The sequence below is a fragment of the Liolophura sinensis genome, chromosome 1 (genome assembly GCF_032854445.1).
Source record: "Liolophura sinensis isolate JHLJ2023 chromosome 1, CUHK_Ljap_v2, whole genome shotgun sequence".
In the NCBI taxonomy this organism is placed as follows: domain Eukaryota; kingdom Metazoa; phylum Mollusca; class Polyplacophora; order Chitonida; family Chitonidae; genus Liolophura; species Liolophura sinensis.
The window spans coordinates 7,481,529-7,503,625 of record NC_088295.1 but is presented as its reverse complement, the minus strand read 5'-3'; the positions used below and the strand labels follow the sequence as shown (position 1 = coordinate 7,503,625).

The 22,097-nt window shown below is 40.6% G+C and overlaps 1 protein-coding gene across 1 annotated transcript; it reads right to left on the bottom strand.

The window, feature by feature from the left end:
- Positions 1-1,673: 1,673 nt before the first annotated feature.
- LOC135476283 (long-chain-fatty-acid--CoA ligase 1-like) lies at positions 1,674-21,787 on the bottom strand. Its single transcript, XM_064756659.1, has 21 exons — positions 21,722-21,787; positions 21,331-21,439; positions 20,537-20,604; positions 19,487-19,582; positions 17,438-17,537; positions 16,509-16,681; positions 15,991-16,023; positions 15,163-15,214; positions 14,381-14,457; positions 13,636-13,713; positions 12,919-13,053; positions 11,700-11,782; positions 11,187-11,337; positions 10,798-10,870; positions 9,802-9,890; positions 6,890-7,006; positions 6,578-6,631; positions 4,721-4,810; positions 3,909-4,010; positions 3,064-3,135; positions 1,674-2,225 (listed from the first exon to the last, which is right to left on the bottom strand). Exons 1-21 carry the CDS (start codon positions 21,785-21,787, stop codon positions 2,088-2,090), a joined length of 1,956 nt encoding a protein of 651 aa, XP_064612729.1. The 3' UTR covers positions 1,674-2,087.
- Positions 21,788-22,097: the final 310 nt, after the last annotated feature.

The window sequence follows — 22,097 nt, the reverse complement described above, 5'->3', positions numbered from 1 at the left end:
GACTGTTCTGCAAACACGTGTTACGGGATTTGAGAAAAGGCTCTCATGCAAACATGTGTTCGGGGATTGGAGATGAGAGCTGTAGAGCAAACACGTGTTACGGGATTGAGATAAGGCTGTCTTGCAAATGTATTTGTTGAGAGATTTAAGATAAGGGCTGTCCGTCGAACATGTATTCGTGGATTTGAAATAAGTGCTTTCTATCCATGAAAACTCGTTTTCATGGATTTGAGATAAGAGCACCTAAACCGTACATCGGGCATTTGCAACCTGTTCTCCATGCACGTCTTCGGGAATAGGAGATAAGGCTGTCATGCAAAGACGTCGGTGAGGAAACTAAGATGAGGGCTATTCTGCATTCGGGATTTTGAAATATGGGCTGTTAGGCAGACACGTGTTTAGGGATTTTGATACGTGAGGGCTGTTAAACAAACGCGTGTTCAGGGATTTGTTACGAAGGATGATAAACAGATAACACAAAGATAACGACTGTTCTGCGAAAACGTCTTGGGATTATTACCGTACGTTGGAATTTTCAATGTACAATGTGGCAGTAAATGGCAATCATTATTACCGTACGTTGGAATTTTCAATGTACAATGGGGCAGTAAAACTCGACAAAGCTTGCATTAGATACAGGTACTTTTCAATTTTACACTATAAGAAATCTGTAGTATTTAACTGTTTCTTACTGCTGAACACAACTTTTTATGTTATTAAAACGCATTTCTTTGTAATTTTCACTTTAGAAAAAAGTCGAAGTCCCTGTACAGACGAGCCTGGCTTTTCTTCTTCAAACCGTCATTCTTTCGTTTAACTCAGGTCATCTGCGCGTGCTTGAGCTGAATTTGTTACCTGACTCTTTTTTTTCACGCCTGGGCAAGATGACGGCTAATTGCGAGGAACGGATACACGCTGTGCCTCTCTTTCTCTCCTTATTGTGGGGGTAGATGCAACATAGGTACATAATTCTCAGGTATGCTACGTGTACACCATCCGTGAATCGATAAGATCTACGAGCATGAAATTCATCGCTTTACATATAGTGAACACTAAATATAAGGTTGTTTTATAAAAATGTAATATACCCATGTAATAAAATATTGCTTCTTTTTAAACATCAACATCAAGTATAACACTAAATACCCAAAAGCGTGTACTCCATTGGAAATCTCCGATCGCTTTAGGAAAAGGATCTGTTTTACTCTGTACTTCTACTTTAAGTTGCAGGATGTCACTTCGTTAAACTATGACCAAGGATGTGATCGTGTGTGTAAAATACTGTATGTAGTGTCCGAGGTGAAACACTGACTAGCCTTTGGGAACTCACAGACAACATTTATAACGTGGGGTATACCCTGGCTAGAACGCCATATTGGTGGCAGACATGTGGTGTGGGCACAAGTCCCATGGACGGCGCCGACTTCTTACTGTCACCAAAATTGTCACCGGAAGTTGTGCGCCGGAAGTTGTGCATAACGGGCATATATAACGGGCATGTATAATTATCAAATGGAATTGCAAATAGAGCCAATTATCAGTTTGTGATCTTCTACAAAAATAATCTTACCCCGACCTCGTTTTAAACAAACACGCGCACTCGTTGTAAATGTAACAAACTCGTGAAGGAAGCGCTCGTATTATTTATTGTATTTTATTGACCTTTTCCACAGGAGTTGACAATGAATGTATCAGAATCAGATAGCTAAGAAAGCATTCTACATGTGCAAAATATACAAAGCTTTGATGCATGTAAATATACAAATGTGGAATAGTTTTTTTTTTTTTTCAGTACTGGCAGTGTGCATGAAGGATGTGTTGTAGCTAATCATTATTGTTCACGATACCAAGGTTCTGGCTTTGTTTATGGACCTAATAAACACAAGCGTAAATGAACCGATTTTAGATACAGTTTTGAGTCGGTTAAAGGCCATTAAGCACACGTGAATGACAATTTGTATGTATAACGTTTAGCCTCGTACACCACAGTCAGAGAATTACCATTTCCATAAATCCCGCCTTTTGTCCTTCAGACCTCACACACCACCAGCGCGTAATCTCAGAGAATGACAATGCATGTACACCTTTCATTTTACGCTTGAGTACATCCGATCGAATTCCTCGGCGAAAAACTTCTTCAGAACAGGCCGTTTATTCTTGAACGTTGGTGTCACCAGCCCATTGTCCAGCGTGAAAATGTCGGCACACAGGAAAATGTCTTTCACCTGTAGATATAAGGCAAAACGGTTACAAAGAGATCTGACATTCTTCACAATGTTTATGTCTTCACTATTGTGCAAAAGTGATCAAACTGATGTATTGAAGAAAGTTGCATTAATTCCCATATCATGAAGTATCACTAAAAATATCTGTTTTACACCCGTTACAGCTGTTTATATCATCCCACTGAAAGACGACTGTAAGCGAATCTGCAATAAATATCCATCAAAATCATTACGCACTGGAAAGCTACGTTCTGAATGATGTCATACTGTAGTCGTCGTTTAGCTCTTGGTCTCAACTTTGGCCTCAATGGACCGAACGGAGCGGTGTCTGAAGCTGAAATATTCTCTAGCACTCCTGTTAGAAGACTGTAGACATCACTGAGAGCAGTGTCATAATTTGCATCTGGTCGCACCCAATTTTGTCTGGTGTAAAATTACCTCATTTAGTTTTTTTGTTTTTAACAGATCATGTCAATGCTTTAACATCCTTTACCACCATGGCTCAAGTCACTCCTCGTCTAACATCGCTCGACATATACTTGTTCTAACGAAGAATTTCCCCTGATCTTATAAGTAATATGGCCTGACATTTCCTTTTCGCCGGAAAGATGTTCATTGAACTCCCCCCCCCCCATTCCAAAACGTCCCGACAGTTTCTTAAAGTCTCGTTTTTCACTATGTCTTGATATCTACTTGTAGTGACGACATACACTTACACGCCCCTTTCCTGAAATGTCCCAATATCTACCTCGTGGTGCCGACGACATGTACACCAATTCCCCGGTGCATAATATCTGTAGGAATCCATACCTGTACTAACATGTCCTGAAACACCTACCTGCTCTAAAGATGACAGACCATGAGATTTTCCCACGTCTAAAATGTCCTGGAAAACTTCCTGCTTAACGATCTGAAAAACAAATGCCAATAACACTACTAAATACTGTATCACTTGACAAAAAACAACAACAACAACAAACAAACAAACACAAACAAAAAACAACTCCTCAGCAAAACTGCAGGCGTATAGCAGCACTGCACCAATTATGCAAAAGCGTAAAGTAGGGCGTTCCTGAATAGAAAACGACCAAGTACAAAATCTGTGAAGTAACGAAAACAGAATAATAATAGTTTGATCTGTCCTGCACGCAGAGAGGAGAATGTGTGTACCAAAAGCTCTATCTTTAATAGCTTTTGACAAATCGTGTACACAAGATATCACCAGGATACCACACCCCAGCCCACGCTCGCACACACACCAGCAGACGGACAGGTGTAAATAAAGATACAGTCATTGCATTTGCAAGGGGACATAACAAACAACTCTGAAAGACACACTGGAAATCAAAATATGACTGGAACAGATAAAGCGAGATCAGGGACATAATAAGGTTGAAAAATACATGTTCTTTTACGATCGGTACAAAGATCGGTACATGCTTAATTTCTGGTCAAAATGCCCCACAAATTGTTTTTAGCACAACGTGTACAAACTGGATATTCACATTTCTATCACATCATCCAGTGGAACCGGTTTAAATGTTTTACCTAATGGCGAGAACTGCTCATTTTATTTTTTTAAAAAAAGGAGGATGGAATTGGTAACGGTGATTAATAATTTAGAGTCATGTGTCACGAGGCAAATAACAAGTTTCGCAGTTCAGCAAAGTATTAAACAGATACCGGATTTTTGCACAATTCTTGAAGCTCCCCCTCAAGATGTTTTCCACGCGCCCATGGGATTAAGACTTCTGGATCCGGAACGATTACCGCCATAGAACAGGTCTGAAAACATAGTACATGTCAGTGTGGCAGAATAAAAAAAAAGATATCCCAAACAGGCAAATTTAAAGCATATGACATGCATGTGAGACATGGGATATGCCAATGAGAAAGACTTGAACTGTAGGACATATCAATGAGGCAAGATTAAAACATAGGACATGTGAATGAGACAGATTTGAACCACTGGATATACAATCCGACGGAAATCATTGGATATAACAATACGGTATTTATTTCCTTATTTGTTTGATTGGTGTTTTACTTCGTACTGAAGAATATTTCACTTATGGTGGGAGGAAACCGGAGAGAGATCCCACGACCATCCACAGGTTGCTGGAGGACCTTCCCACGTATGACTGGAGAGGAAGCCAGCATGAACTAGAACTCAGTCACCGCACTGGTGAGTGGCTTCTGGGTCACCTTAGCCATAGAGGCCACACAATGAGGTATAGGCCTATGTAGACGGAAAACACATGGGTATACCAAAGAGCCAGACTCAAAAACAGGGCATGCCAATGAAAAAGGAATTTGGCAAACTTACAGACTCAAAATGGCGAAGAACCAAAAAAAATACAGGACGATGTTGAATGTAAGGGGATATTGCTGAAGGCTGTATCAGACAATCACAACAAGAATATATTTATTTTATATATATATATACATAGTTGAGCACGTTCATGTTTTGGATACAGAAGCGTATGTACACGAACCTTTAAAGAGTCTCCATCCACAAAGGCCTGCATGACAAAGGCACTTCGCGCGTACACATTCTCTATCTTCTCCGGGGCTATGTACTCGCCCTGCTCAGCACAATACATACACTTTTTAAAACAGATTTGCCGACACACTCCTGGTGGTTCATACCTTAAGTGTAGTTAAGCACAACCAGTCTCTTTGACGAACGTTTTTGTATGAATGGCAAAGGGCTGTACAAATGACAAAGTGCTCATGAATGACAAAGAACTAATGAATGGCAAAGGGCTGTATGAATGGCAAAGGGCTGTGTGAATGGCAAAGTGCCAATGAATGGCAAAGGACTGTATGAGTGGCAAAGGGGTGTGTGAATGGCAAAGTCCCAATGAATGGCAAAGTCCCAATGAATGGCAAAGGGCTAATAAATGGCAAAGGGCTGTATGGGTGGCAAAGGGGTGCATTTATACCAAAGGGTTGTGTGAATTGCAAAGGGCTATCGAATGGCAAATGGCTAATGAATGAAAAAAGGCTGATGAATGGTAAAGGGCTGATGAATGGCAAGGGGCTGTAGGAGCAGCAAGGACTTCATTTATATCAAAGGGCTGTGTGAATGATAAAGGGCTGATGAATTGCAAACGGCTGATGGATGATAAAGTGCTGCATTAATATCAATGAGCTGAAAGAGTCAAAAAATATATTAATGTCGAAGAGCTGTATGAATGGCAAATGGTTCTATTAATACACGTAAGAATCTTTGAACAAACATACGTCTAGTTTTACCACTGTAGAATGTTCAAAGTGAACATAAAGTCAGCCACTAAAGCTGAATCATATAATGAAGTAGTATTCCAGAAATTTTCTATAAATATTTAGAAAATTCTACATCGCTTAGCAGCAAAGTAATAACAAACGATCGTCAGTACTTAGCCACTTTTTGGTGACACAATTTTGCCATGTTATAGCTATCTAGAGTGACGTCACAAAACCTATGCGTTCTCCCTTACCATCGGTATTAAACAATGTGACAATGAGAAAATACAAACAAAAACACCTGATACCCAACCAAGGAGTATCAGCTCTGTTCCATGTTCAAAGGGCCGATGTTTATTTTGGGGCGCTTGGTCAGGGCGATTTACGTGGACCCAAGCGTCGTGTTTTAGCCGCCCTACTGGTTCTCGTCCTGCATGGGTGTAAGCATTTGGCATATCTGGCTGTATTGACTTTAGGGAATTTGCCCAATATAGCAGGGTCTTCTGATTAATAAGACACTCTTTCATTCCGATTTTGGGAAGAGATTTTCGTACTAAATCTGACTTTGCTAAGGAAAAGTAATGCAAAGTCATACTGTTTTTTCTTAAAAAAAATGACTCTCCCGTAGCGGTTTTCTTGCCAGTTCATCCTGACAAGTTACTGCCGTACCCTGTCCAACATGCACGCATTGTTCCTTGCTCATATATGTGTGGTTCAAAATGCATCGATTTAACACTGAACCTAATCGCAAAATACAATTCATTGCGTCGCTATTTGTCTATCCACTATAAGAAACCACACCGACAATCGAGAGCTAATAGGTTTTTTGACTTGGCTGTCAATCATCACGTGACGCATTCAGCGCTAGTGACTGGCCAAGTTCATAAGGGCTTTTATAAAATGGGTACTCGGGAGTGAATTGTCCGTCAGAGCCATATCCCCAATATAAACTTTATATAATTTTTTCACATATTTTCTGTGATAATTGTGTCCTATATCGTTTTTTCTATGTATATATAGTGGCGGACTATGTTCACTTTACTTTCCACCACAACATGATCCAAAACAGACATTCCCCATAAAGATACCAAAAGCAGTGCAGACTACAAATATTCGAGACTTACCTGAGCCAGTTTATAAATGTTCTTTTTCCGATCAATTATTTTCAAAGCTCCGTTCTGAAAAGGAGGTATATAGATGAAAAAGTTCAATTCAAAAGCATGTACTGCTATGTCATTTCTTTAGCTTATTCTTTTCTTTTGCATTGCGTCTGCAGTATTGCACCTGTGTTAATGTTGAGGCATATTTCTTATGTTTTCTAAGTATGAAAAAATGAGTCCTACAGACAGTAAAGTTACGTATTTATTACGACACACGGCTGTAGGTCAACCTAACTGACAGATTGCACAGGAAGGCATACAGGCAGGTGATCTTACAGGGAGCCACATTCCGATATCGCCTGTGTGCAGCCAGCCCTCCTCATCTATCGCATCGGCTGTTAACTCAGGCTGTTTGTAGTATCCCTGGAATACGTTCGGCCCCTTTACGCAGACCTGAGGATGATTCGACAAATGATAGATATGATTAGCATAAGTACATGACCACGTATGTTGGAAGTCATGTAGAGACATCAACTCACTGTCACTGCAAATGACTAAGCTAAGACATCATTCGCTGTTCCTGTGTAAACCAATACATCATTAACTGTGCCTAAATAGGAATGCATCATTCACTTAACCTGACTAAGCCAATACATCGTTCACTGTTCCTGCGTAAGCCAATGCATCATTCACTTAACCTGACTAAGCCAATACATCGTTCACTGTTCCTGTGTAAGCCAATACATCATTAACTGTGCCTGAATAGGCCAATGCATCATTCACTTAACCTGACTAAGCCAATACATCGTTCAGTGTTCCTGCGTAAGCCAATGCATCATTCACTGAGTATGACTAAGTCAAGACACCATTCACTGTTCCTGTGTAAGCCAATACATCATTAACTGTGCCTGAATAGGCCAATGCATCATTCACTGAACCTGACTAAGCCAATACATCGTTCAGTGTTCCTGCGTAAGCCAATGCATCATTCACTGAGTATGACTAAGTCAAGACACCATTCACTGTTCCTGTGTAAGCCAATACATCATTAACTGTGCCTGAATAGGCCAATGCATCATTCACTTAACCTGACTAAGCCAATACATCGTTCACTGTTCCTGCGTAAGCCAATGCATCATTCACTGAGTATGACTAAGTCAAGACACCATTCACTGTTCCTGTGTAAGCCAATACATCATTAACTGTGCCTGAATAGGCCAATGCATCATTCACTTAACCTGACTAAGCCAATACATCGTTCACTGTTCCTGCGTAAGCCAATGCATCATTCACTGAGTATGACTAAGTCAAGACACCATTCACTGTTCCTGTGTAAGCCAATACATCATTAACTGTGCCTGAATAGGCCAATGCATCATTCACTGAACCTGACTAAGCCAATACATCGTTCACTGTTCCTGCGTAAGCCAATGCATCATTCACTGAGTATGACTAAGTCAAGACACCATTCACTGTTCCTGTGTAAGCCAATACATCATTAACTGTGCCTGAATAGGCCAATGCATCATTCACTTAACCTGACTAAGCCAATACATCGTTCACTGTTCCTGCGTAAGCCAATGCATCATTCACTGAGTATGACTAAGTCAAGACACCATTCACTGTTCCTGTGTAAGCCAATACACCATTAACTGTGCCTGAACAGGCCACTGCATCATTCACTTAACCTGACTAAGCCAATACATCGTTCACTGTTCCTGCGTAAGCCAATACATCATTAACTGTGTCTGAATAGGCCAATGCATCATTCACTTAACCTGACTAAGCCAATACATCGTTCACTGTTCCTGTGTAAGCCAATGCATCATTAACTGTGCCTGACTAAGCCAATGCATCATTCACTTAACCTGACTAAGCCAATATATCGTTCACTGTTCCTGTGTAAGCCAATACATCATTAACTGTGTCTGAATAGGCCAATGCATCATTCACTTAACCTGACTAAGCCAATACATCGTTCACTGTTCCTGCGTAAGCCAATGCATCATTAACTGTGCCTGAATAGGCCAATGCATCATTCACTTAACCTGACTAAGCCAATACATCGTTCACTGTTCCTGTGTAAGCCAATGCATCATTAACTGTGCCTGACTAAGCCAATGCATCATTCACTTAACCTGACTAAGCCAATATATCGTTCACTGTTCCTGTGTAAGCCAATACATCATTAACTGTGCCTGAATAGGCCAATGCATCATTCACTTAACCTGACTAAGCCAATACATCGTTCACTGTTCCTGCGTAAGCCAATGCATCATTCACTTAACCTGACTAAGCCAATACATCGTTCACTGTTCCTGTGTAAGCCAATACATCATTAACTGTGCCTGAATAGGCCAATGCATCATTCACTTAACCTGCCTAAGCCAATACATCGTTCACTGTTCCTGCGTAAGCCAATGCATCATTCACTTAACCTGACTAAGCCAATACATCGTTCACTGTTCCTGCGTAAGCCAATGCATCATTCACTGAGTATGACTAAGTCAAGACACCATTCACTGTTCCTGTGTAAGCCAATACACCATTAACTGTGCCTGAATAGGCCAATGCATCATTCACTTAACCTGACTAAGCCAATACATCGTTCACTGTTCCTGCGTAAGCCAATACATCATTAACTGTGCCTGACTAAGCCAATGCATCATTCACTTAACCTGACTAAGCCAATACATCGTTCACTGTTCCTGTGTAAGCCAATACATCATTAACTGTGCCTGAATAGGCCAATGCATCATTCACGTAACCTGACTAAGCCAATACATCGTTCACTGTTCCTGCGTAAGCCAATGCATCATTCACTTAACCTGACTAAGCCAATACATCGTTCACTGTTCCTGTGTAAGCCAATACATCATTAACTGTGCCTGACTACGCCAATGCATCATTCATTTAGCCTGACTAAGCCAATGCATCATTCACATAGCCTGGCTAAGACAAGACATCGTTTTACTTAGCCTGGTTAAAACAAGACATCGTTCACTTAGCCTGCCTTAGGCAAGACATCTTTCACTTTTAGCCTGGCCAAGACAAGATATCGTTCACCTAATCTGGCTAAGACAAGATATCATAGCAAAAATAGCATTTACTGTGATCCTCTACGCTAATGACTCGTTAAGCTAATACTTCCCCTGGTTATGCCAATGACCATCTTTAGAATTAAAACATCATTCACTGGACCTGCCAGTAGGTTGTCTTAGCTTATGCCCATACATGTACCATCCCACCTCGCCTTTGTCGTCAGAACAGTGGTAGTCCATCTCCGGGACGTCAATCAACTTCACATAGTTGCAGGCGACTGGTCCCCCCACGTGTCCTGTCGTATTTGAAGACAAGACGAACATTGGTGAAATCTTACATCGAAGCGTCCAAAGTTAAATTTACAAAGGAGGATCGGGGTCTTTACCAACGTTATCAGATTGCGACAATGATTTTCCCCCGGCAATGGCGACTCGGGTTCAAGCTGGATTGACCGTTCTTCTAAATGCAGGAGTACTATCAGACAATACGTTACCAGTTACGTTACGTTAGTAAGCAACAAACTACACAGCTTTAGCGAGAAAAGTTTTCCACTGCAAAATGTCTTTAGCTGAAAGCAAAGAGATCATTTCAGTTGCTAAAGCCTGTATAATGTCAAGACATTTTGTAGATACAGCAACATACCACGATCACAGATCACAGGCTTCCGGCGACTTTAACTGGAGCGCATTGGAAAAGCCGCTGATAATAGGTTCACACTCCTGATTTACGGTGGCTCATTACTGCCATGCAATTTCACGTCAATTTCTTGAATGTTTTCAATATATACTTACTAGTATGGCATTAAGCTGTTTATTGGTAAAGTTAGTTAACCGGTTTACATACACAATAACTTTCAGCGAAGAAAACTGTTTTTCACAATCAGCCATTCACAAGGAAATCATTTTTCTTCAAAGCAGAAATCTCCGCGTGTGAAATAGCATGCTGCCGTCCACAAAGGCAATATCTCCGACACATAAACATGCAGGTACAATGCACCTACTCTTACCTTCAATACGCCTGATATTTGTAGTACAGTATGGTTTGTTAACAAACCATGTTGATTCATAACGTTATTTGATTTGCTCTGATGATATCAACTGATGAGTTGACCCCTGACGACATAACGTCATGGTGAATTTCGCCACAAGGTGAAGGTCGTCAGAATATCTTTCAGATGTTTTATATTTTAGAATGTCACTCACCCGTTTCTCGTTCCCCCGCATACTGGAATGTCACAGCAGCCGTGGCTTCAGTTTGACCGTAACCTTCCATTATCTATCAGTGATAGAACAAACGTGTTGTCAATTTGCATGAAACTTGCCAGGTGTGTGACAGGATGGGAAAAAATAAAGCTTTATCTTCTGTTTCAGCTTAACCAAGGTTTGTTTGATAGACTAATGCTTGCCGTTTTCTTGGTCCCACGAATAATTGGATTGGGAAAATCTAGAAATTCCCTGTTCAAGGCTGTGATTGAAAAAGTCAACCTCAGATAATACTCCTTTAGGGTGAAGAAGTATACACCGCAAAGTAGTACTGTCTAACATTGATGCAAAACCTGAGAATATACATATAGATATTCCAACGAACTCACAAGACAACCCAATGCCGCTCTCATAAATTTGAGTACTTCCTCAGACAATGGAGCCGATCCAGTCGTTATCACTCGTACATTGCCACCGAGAAGGGCTTGTATTTTGTGAAGCACGAGCTTATCCCAGAAAGAATCTTTACGCACGATTCCCCTGTTGAAAAGAAGAAAACTGAGTAAGGGGACTGTTGGATTGCCTTTCTATGTACATATATATTCTTACCTGTAAGGAGCAAAAAAATTGGCAAACTTTTATCATTAGCTGGTGACCTACACCCCCAAAAAACAATTATAGTACTAGTTTGTTAGAGTGCAGGTCGCGAAGTGACAGAATATTCTGTCCTGAGTGATGACAGAATAGATTACATTACCACAAACTATAACTTGTTCCATTAATCTAAGTGAACATTTTTGTTCGTACTGTGTAACATTCCCAGACTCTATTCTGCTATCACTCAAAAACATAACTGTATGCTCAATAACAGATTATTTTTTATTAGAATAAACACCACCTACTGCTCTATTTCCGCTTGTTTCTGTCGAATGGCCGTATCCAGTAAGAACTTTTTTATTCGACTGCCTTGAGCACCCGCTTGAATCTGATAGTAAGACATCCATATATCAGCCGCTTATGGCATGCAGTAATACTACACATACACTAAATGTATGGATTCAGTTTCATTTATTTTAACCCCTTCCGTAACACAAGAGACACACTTACAGGACAAGTAACAATGCTGTAATGCAGCCTAAATCAGCCGCAAATCATTGAATACTTACTCGGGTTCGCCCAAGTCACAACAGCCCAAAACGCATTGGTTACAGGTACACTGAAGTGACTCAATATATCACACTATACACACTTTGGGACACTACAGCAGCCTAGATATGCCGCATTTCTCAATCTCATACTCCTACCTACCACACAAGCTTAAATCTACCTTACATTACAGTGGCCTAAAGCTGCAAAATGTCAACATGCCCTCTATAGGACCACTTTAACAAACCAAGGAATGCACTTCCAGGTTTCATTCAGTGAGAAAAAAGAATCTACAAAAAGTAAGAGTATTTTGAGATACAAATGTGTTTTCTCTTGAAGCACTCTCCATCTTTAGGTGGTCTTTTGCTTTAATCTACTGCCATAACTGGCAGAGCTGTGTTTCTGTTACATTTTGCACCTTAATAGGCCTACTACCGCGATAGTTTACAGATTTAAAAAAGCAGCACTCACTATAATCTCAGATATTCAGGAAAAGGTATGGAATCTTAAACGGTTACAGCCAGTTTTTCTGATGGTTTTTTCTTTTTCTTTTTTTCTGAACTCAACAAGTCAATTTTTAATCTGCAGTTCTTACGAATTCATGGGATGTGCCATGTTAAAGAAACCGGAAGAAGGATGTGGCCTCACTCATACCTCACGCTCATATTGTTAAACGGCAAGTTCTTAGGTTAAAGAGATAACTCGCGTCAAACTGATCAAAACTGGTAACATGGCGTAACATTATCTTACTTTAAACTGTGATACCTCGGTTGTGCAGCATCACAAAGACAATAAAAGTTCTGCTTTTTTAAATTTCAAGTGGAATACTTTGTCGGTGCATATATGCATTCAGCCTGGTAGTGTCTTTTCTTTTAAGCTATTGTCATAATTGACAGCCGTGTGATATTTAAGTACAGTACAGTTTTTATGGTTATACGTCATGCAGTGTTGATAATACCACACAGAAAGTCTTACTTTATCATAGATCCGGTTCAGCAACCTGGGTACAGCAGTAAATATGGTGGGTTTCAGTTCCTGCATGTCTTCTACCAGCAGCTTCACGTCACCTCGAAAAAACCCTATCCGGCATCCGTGTAAGAACATCATTGCCTGGGGAGAACCAGCATTTAGCGTTATAACCTAAACTAAGGAAATTTGGTCGGCTACAAAATCGCTGTGGTAAGATGTATTGAGATTATTTTGGTCAGGTGTATTTGAATTATTTAAACTTCTGTCAAAATAATCATTATGTTAAATACACCTGTGCTATCATCTCATTGCGTTACATGTACCTGTATTGTTCTCCGATTGTGTTACATGTACCTGTAATGTCCTATCATTGTGTTATAATTACCTGTAATGTCCTATCATAGTGTTACATGTACCTTCTTGTCCTATCATTATGTTACATGTACCTGTATTGTCCTCTCACTGTGTTACATGTACCTCTATTGTCATCTCATTATGTTACATGTACCTGTATTGTCCTATCATTGTTACATGTACCTGCATTGTCCTCTCATTGCGTTACGTGTACCGGTCTTGTCCTCTCATTGTGTTACATGTACCTGTATTGTCATCTCATTGTGTTACATGTACCTCTATTGTCCTATCATTATGTTACATATACCTGTATTGTCCTATCATTGTGTTACATGTACCTGCATTGTCCTCTCATTATGTTAAATGTACCTGTATTGTCCTCTCATACATATGTGCCAAGGGAAGATATGAAAAATGACAATCCTCAGCAGAGAACATCTTCCCGATCTGTAAGAAAGAAAAGAGTGTATTAATGTTCGTTTCTTTTTTTTTTTTTGGATTGGTGTTTTACGCCGTACTCAAGAATATTTCACTTATACGACGTCGGCCAGCAATATGGTGGGTGGAAACACCGGGCACAGCCCGGGGGACACCCACGACCATTCGCAGGTTGCTGACAGACCTTCTCACATACGGCCGGAGAGGAAGCCAGCATGAGCTGGACTTGAACTCACAGCGACCGCATTGGTGAGAGACTCCTGAGTCATTACGCTGCGCTAGCGCTTTAACCGACTGAGCCACGGAGGCCCCATGTTCGTTTCTAATTAGTTCACTGGCTGAATTGACACGGAGGCCCCATGTTCGTTTCTAATTAGTTCACTGGCTGAATTGACTTGAGGGTATACAAGCAGGTAAAATAGAAACACATTTGTGTCGGCGTAGAGAAGAAAGTTGTTGGAAGACATAAATTTTGTGAATGAAAAACCAGGACTGCAAACGTGACATCTTCATAAACATGCATAAAACCAGAGTACATAAAAGGAAGTTAACAGTCAGTGTTACTTGCACAGACAGCCATGTATGTGTGTCTGTGTGTGTGTGTGTGTGTGTGTGTGTGTGTGTGTGTGTGTGTGTGTGTGTGTGTGTGTGTGTGTGTGTGTGTGTGTGTACTCACATGATCAGGTGTGGAGGACAGAGTGCTCGCATTTCTCACAATATTGGCGTGGGAAAGCATAGCTCCTTTAGGAGTACCTGTCCAAAGTCAAAAAATAATACGCATCACACCCAATTCTGCATGGTGTAATATGTGTAGAAATACAGATTCCAACATGATCGCAGTTCATCCTGGATAAGAGAAGGGATCTGAATAGTCACGTCATTTACATATATTAAGAGAATGAATTAATGTAGCCGCTGAGCAAGTGAAGGATGTTCAATTTGTATTGTTTCAAGCCGTACAAAGCCTCCCGTGGTCAGCAAATACGTTTAGAAATATTTGAATATTTTGATGATTTAAAAGCTGGGTATGACTGGCATAGTACCGGATACGATGTGACTGGTGTTGGGTACGAGTCACGCCAGGATGCGTGTTTGCATGGGAGCAACTTGCCCTGTACTCTTCTGTCTTAACTCTGGTTCACATTATTATACTCTGTCCTGCTTACACGAGTACTGGCTCACAACACAAGATATGTACATGTACTCTATCCAACATATTAATGCCACTCTCATTAGTAGGTACAGTGTAACTTATTGGGGAAGCCTACAAGTACATGCATTTGGACGAAGGTCAATGAACAATCTTAGTAGTAACTGCAGAAACACACTGGAAATGCGCATTCACGCGTTCATTGGTGGTAAATTTTTCTGTGGTGCAGAGATTTAATGTAGTGCCGAGCTTTAGTGTAGTGCCGAGCTTTAATGTAGCGTCGAGCTTTATCGTAACGTCGAGCTTACCGGTGGTGCCGCTGGTGAAGCAGATCGTGGCGAGGTCTGAAGGGGCCGGAGGCTGCAAGGTTAGAGATGTACAAGATTAGGGAACTATAATATCCACAATGGGTTTATAAATTATAACCACACTCACTTTTACCGACAGGAATCTCTGCTTAATGTATGCTTGTTTACAATTACCTCACCAATATGAATGTGCTGTTTACTTTAATAAAGTTCTTCACAATGACTTTACTAATATGGATTTGTAGTGTATTTATCACCAATGACTCACACATTTGTGATTTTACTTTGGCTTATCCACAATCACTTTTACCTATACGGATTTGTGGTTTTCTTTGGCTTATCCACAATGACTACCCATGCAGATTTGTGGTTCAGATTTGTAGTTCATATTTGTGGTTTGACTTATCCAAAATAACTGCACCAATACGAAATTGTGGTTTGCTTTGGCTTATCCACGATGACTCCACCCATATTGATTTGTGGTTTACTTTGGCTTATCCACAAAGACTTTACCAAGACAGATTTGTGGTTTACTTTGGCTTATCCACAAAGACTTTACCAAGACAGATTTGTGGTTTACTTTGGCTTTATCCACAGTGAATTTACCAATACGAATTTGTGGATTACTTTGGCTTATTCACAATGACTTGGCCAATATGAACTTGTGGTTAACGTAGGTTTATCTCCAATGAGATCATAGATACTCATGTATATTACATGTAAATACAAATCGATTGGTACAATTACTCAAATATAGTCCGCCTATATAATATATATAACACCCCTAACTTATATCATTAACATAGGCTAGGTGGCCAGACTACTTACAGAGGCTTCATGTGGATTGTTAATCCCGTATGTCTGTGAAGAGAAGAGAATGGAGCATTTACTATTCTGGAGGACAACAACCAATGATGCAGACAGGATACAATTGACCAGACGGTGTCCCTATGGTGGCCCTGTGGTCTATAGTATGTAAACGTAATTGCAGCACCACCACAGAGAACAGTTTAGAGTTTTGTGTATGAGGAATTCCCATCAAGTTGGAAGCGCCGTCCAGAAAACAGCATCAGACATGTTATTTCCTTCATATCTTGCTCTTACGCGATTTACATATGTATTAATTTTTCTAACCAGAAATGGTGGTATTTGTATTTTATAGAAAAACAGGTGAGCAAATTTATTTATTTATTTGATTAGTGATGTATGCTGTGCTCAAGAATATATTCACTTATACGACGGCGGTCAGCAATATGGTGGGAAGAACTCAGGCAGAGCCATGGGGAAACCCACGACAATCCGCAGGTCGCTGAAAGACCCAGGTGATAAAATAATAAGTAAATTACCTCAACTTGCTCAAATGTGTAAATACATAAATCTTTCTCTGTGGCGTCTTTCTTCAGATCATCATCCATATCCGACATAATAATGATAGTTTTTAATGAGGGAATTTCAGCTGAGTTCGTGACGACTTTTCTTGCCCTGTCCACAGTGTCGCAAACGAGAACCTTCAATTCAGCTGAAAGGTAAACTTAACATAAGAACGTACCGTATATCTTACATTGGAACTTTCGAGTGTTCCAGGAACAGTAACGTAGGCCTACATGTACAAGTATATCAAGAAAGTCAAGGTTCAAGTATGTCATGATCAGGAACGTTCGAGTATTCCAGGATCAGGAGCGTACAATATATCATGATCAGGAACGTTCCGGTATTTCAGGATGAGGCGCGTACAAGAATGTCAGGATCAAGAACGTTCGAGTATTCAAGAATCAGGAACGTACAAGTAAGTCAAGATCAAGAACGTTAGAGTATTCCAGGATCAGGAACATTCGAGTATTCCAGGATTAGGAACGTTCGAGTATTCCAGGATGTGACACATTCAAGTATACCGGGAACAGGCACACTCAGGTACCGCCGGCACCGCCGAGCGTACAAGTAAGTCAAGATCAGGAACGTTAGAGTATTCCAGGATCAGGAACAATCGAGTATTAAAGGATTAGGAACGTTCGAGTATTCCAGGATGTGACACATTCAAGTATGCCGGCCAAAGGCACACTTAAGTACGACATATTAACTGACGAAGGCCTATCAGGCGAGGATCAGGAACGTTTGGGTATGACTAGATGAAGAACGGCCAAGCACATATACATCAGGATTGGGCACAATGACCTATACCGGTGTACACCTGATTGTGATGACGTCGGATAACGGATCACTTGTCATAGATACTTATGTATATTACATGTAAATACAAATCGTTTGGTACACTTACTCAAATTAATGATATATTTGAACGCGTCCGGTCCAAGTGAGTCATATAGCGGAACGGTGACAAGGCTGTTGGCGTTACAGGCCTGTTCAGTCAGTACCCACTGAAACAATAACAACAAACCGCTGATATCATAAAAGACGTGAGAACAGAGAAATACAATTTGACTGGTTAAAATCTTGTCAAACAAAATTTAAGATTTATTAAAGGATTAGATTTACTTACTTGTCCTTAGTATGAAGTTTATAACCTGTTTAACAGTATGTTACTGGGAGAGTCTCTCAAAAACGTAATTATAACTTTAAATCCACCAAAAACGATAGATTTACTGCCCTAGCGGATCTCCAGCTGGCCACCCGGTAAAGCTCAGCAGGTGGCATCATATCTGGCCTATATAACTTGGGAATTCGTATCAAAACGTTGTCATTTTCGTGACGGATTCTACCTACACAGAAGCAAATATACTGCCGTATCAATTTGAATCCATAGTGGACGACGTTGAAGTTTCGATTTATGACACTGACATCTCTGGCCAGACTTCAGATGCCGAGTTTTCAGACGTTGATTTTGATGTTTGCCCAGGCATTTCTAACCTGGGCTCAGTGGCTCAGTTAGACAGCGCGTTAGCGCAACGCAATGATACAGGAGCCAATGCGGTCGAAGTTAGTTCAAGTCCAGCTCATGCTGGCTTCCCCTCTGGCCGTACGTGGGAATGTCTGTCAGCAACCTGCGGATGGTCGTAGGTTTCCTCCCACCATAATGCTGGCCACCGTCGTGTAAGTGAAATATTCTTGAGTACGGCGAAAACAACCAATCAATTGAATAAATAAATAAATATTAGTTTCGGATTGTTTCGGTTTTAATCGTCTCTGTAGCCAGTCAGAAACCGCTAGCATTGTCGTAGCTGCCAAACAGCCATTGTGTTGATGTACACAGTTCACAATTTTTAGAAGCTCACTCACTGGTCCACAGGAGAGACACAGCCAACAGGGTACTGTGTATCAAAGCGACATTCATTGGAAGCCATCAAGTGGTTATATCTACTTCTCTTTCACTTTACGGGTATACCAATGATTGATCAAACTAATGACGAATGAACGCCCGCTTTATTTTACACCCACCAAGCTCTAGTACCAGAGTTTATATACATATATTTAGAGCCTAAATTTTCTCCCTACTGCTAAGATTTAGGTGCCCGCCAGGACTCCGTATTCCAACTCCTACCAGCCCGGCAAAGATTTGGCTGTGGTGGGTGTACTACCCTTTCGTCTTGTGCTGTAAAAGCCACGCTTTCCTGAGGGTCAACTCGTCTGGAAACTTGAAAAAAACTAACTCAAGGGTTTTTCCACGGTCTGTTTTTACAACCGCATGCAGAACAGCAAATCGTTTCCTGGAGAAAATTCGATACGTTTGCTGTCACTTGTGTGACTTTTTAACAATGAACTAAATGGTTCTGGCAACTCGTAATGGTTGGACTTGTATGACGTCATTGGGCGGAGACTACCGAGTGTTGGCGGAAAAAATGTATAAACCCAGCTTCATTATCTAGTGATTTTAATGTCATATTACTCAGAGTAGGCCTCCTGTACCTTTTTCCAATATTTTTTACATTCAGTTTTACAACATATACAGAGGTAGCTAATTATGAATAAATAACCAATCCTTTAATTTGAATTTGGGCTTGGGGCCCTACATTTTCATTACCGTCAGGACTTACTGGCTGATACCAATATCTATACATAAGCTTGTTCGCTACCAACTGTCAGAAAAATAGAAAAATGTCGGGAGATATTAATACGTGTTGTACTTTTTAAACAGCAGAAGCATTTCGTTGGGGAGAGACAAATTAAAGTTGGATATCTTGAGCGGAATATTACAACGCATTGACTAAACAAGAGCGGTTATAGTTGTTTCATTTAGTCTGTCAACGATATTATTACATATTTTGTCTCTATATATGCTCCAAAAGATACGATGGTGTTATTTACACTGTAAATGATATATTACATACTAATTATGCCTTTTTCACGTTGTAGTTGAAATGTTACATACTTTGCTGTTGTTCACGCTGTAAATGCCAAAGTTATCTCCCTTTTGAAATCCAAGATGAACCAGCCCCGAGCCAAAATTCCGTGAGCGAGTCATTGCCTGGGGGATAAAGGTACAACAGTAACACCACATTATAAACTGACACACAATCATAACACATTACACAACAGAAGTAATGTACAATATCACCACAACAAAGTATTTATTTAGCTATTTATTGATCGGTGTTTTACGCGCGTACTCAGGAATATCAACATATTTACTAAGGTGAATTTTTTTGGCGCTTAATGCCGTATACGCAAGAAAGTATAATGTATTTATTTGATTGTTATTTAGGAAATTTTAAGTTATAAGGTGGCGGCCAGATTTATAGGTGGGGGAAATCAGAGAGACAGGGTAAAAAACAGTCACATTTAACAAAGTACTAGCGAACTTATACAGACAAACAGATATGCGCTGCACGAGCGTCGCCGATCATTTGTTGTTACCATGGCCCCATAAACAGTGAAACGGGGCAATCTACAAAGTTCCTGCTCATTATTTATCATTTAGGGTGGTCGTAGGTTCGGCCCGTTTACTTCAACCATAATGCTGGTCGTGGTGGTAGGCCTATAAATGAAAAAATCTTGAGTGCGGTGTTAAACACCAATCAAATAAATAAATGTATGGCTTATAATGACGGCAGTCCCTTTCATGGGTGGAAACACTGCACAACATTAAACACAATCAAACATTTACAACTCACAATAGAGTCAACAAAATAAAATGTACAAAAACTGAAATATAAAGCTTATTTAAATTCTGACGCTTTTTTTTCTGATATTTTCTATCCATACAAATGTAAAGTGTAGGGAAGTGTCTTTCCACAAGATGCACATGCGCAAATTTGTACTGACCAATAAAGAGTAACGTATACGTGTATATTATGTTCACATTTAAACTTGCCTTAAAAGAAAGCACACACCTCAAATAGCCACCTTTAATGACAAAGGGAACATTACGAATGATGTAATTAACATTCACTAGGCTGGCGTTATTGATAGTAACACTAACCTCGTCGTAAGTGATCCATTGATACTTCTGGGCAGGTCCAGTCCTCTCTCCAAGGCAGGCCTTGTGCTCTGTGTGAGGAGAAAAGTCAGCCGACATCAGAATAATCACATAATAATCACAGTAATAATCATAACAGTCAACAACTCAACACTCACTATACCTAAACCCATCACTAGACACAAGACAGGACAGAATTTTGCCTAAATTAATCATGTCGAGCCCTGTAACCAAGCATCTTCTAAACAGTGACTCCAAGCACATGCACTAACCACGGGGTTACTTTCAACAGACACTAGAAAAGGAAGTCATTTACAATCATGACGATAGAAATGCGAAACATTGGCACTGACCATCGAATTGTACATGCAATAGTCCTCGAACAGTTAGTTACAACAAACATACCGAGCACTCTAAATAACCACGGGGTTCCTTGCAGTAGTTATGTCCGAGACTGGCACTAGCCATTCCCTGCAGTAGCTATGTCCGAGACTGGCACTAGCCATTCCCTGCAGTAGCTATGTCCGAGACTGGCACTAGCCATTCCCTGCAGTAGCTATGTCCGAGACTGGCACTAGCCATTCCCTGCAGTAGCTGTCCGAGACTGGCACTAGCCAGGTATTTTCTAACGGAATAACCCCTGGTTGTATCTGCCTAGTCGGTTCGTTCTCTCCTGTTTTAACCTGTTACTAATTTCGTCGAGTTAGTGCTTTATCATAGTTCTGCTACTCGTACTTGGCCCCATGCTAGTTACCCTGACGACATTTGATTCCATATACTACACCAAAACTCCATACTTGATAGGCGGTGCCCCCTGTTGAAAACGTCATACAACGTCCGGACGTCTTCAATCATGTATTCGTCAGAGAATGGATCCGTGTACTGCGCCATGATCCGACTTCCATCCTGAAACAAAAGCCCTGTAGCCACATTATAAATATACATTAACATTTCCAAACGACGAACGGGCACAAGTTATTGTTGTTACGTTTGTCACAACTATCTCATGAATGATTGGACATGTTACGACACAATGTGTAGAGCTACTCTTCGTTATTCCGCATCCTAACCGTTTGGTGTGATGCGTAGAGTCACCAGGTAAAGATCATGCGAGGTGTTACCCTTTGTGATTTTGTATACTGACCGCTTGGTATCGGTTGTGCACACTCAGGGTGATGCAAGCCTCACCTTTAGCTGTTTAGACCTGTGCTCGGGATCTATCCTCGTCGGTACAGGCTGAGGTTTGGACCACATTGCGTAACCAGCCGCTCCACCGAGTAAGATTACAACTTATCTTCCCACGTACGCACGATACTCTGACAGATACTCCAAGGCTGTTGTTGTCCACGCCTGTATCTGATAAAGACAATGACATGGGATATAATACATTCTGTGTACTGTGATATAGAAAGCAAAGTGAAATACACAGAGAAACTAAGCAGCATATTTTATCTTCCTCAAGGTTTTGCTGATGCGAGGCCATTTCATTCTTTAGAAAACTTGGAAAGTTGTAACCTAAATGTATACCTCCGGTGAGCCCACCCGAAAGAGCAGTGCCATTTGG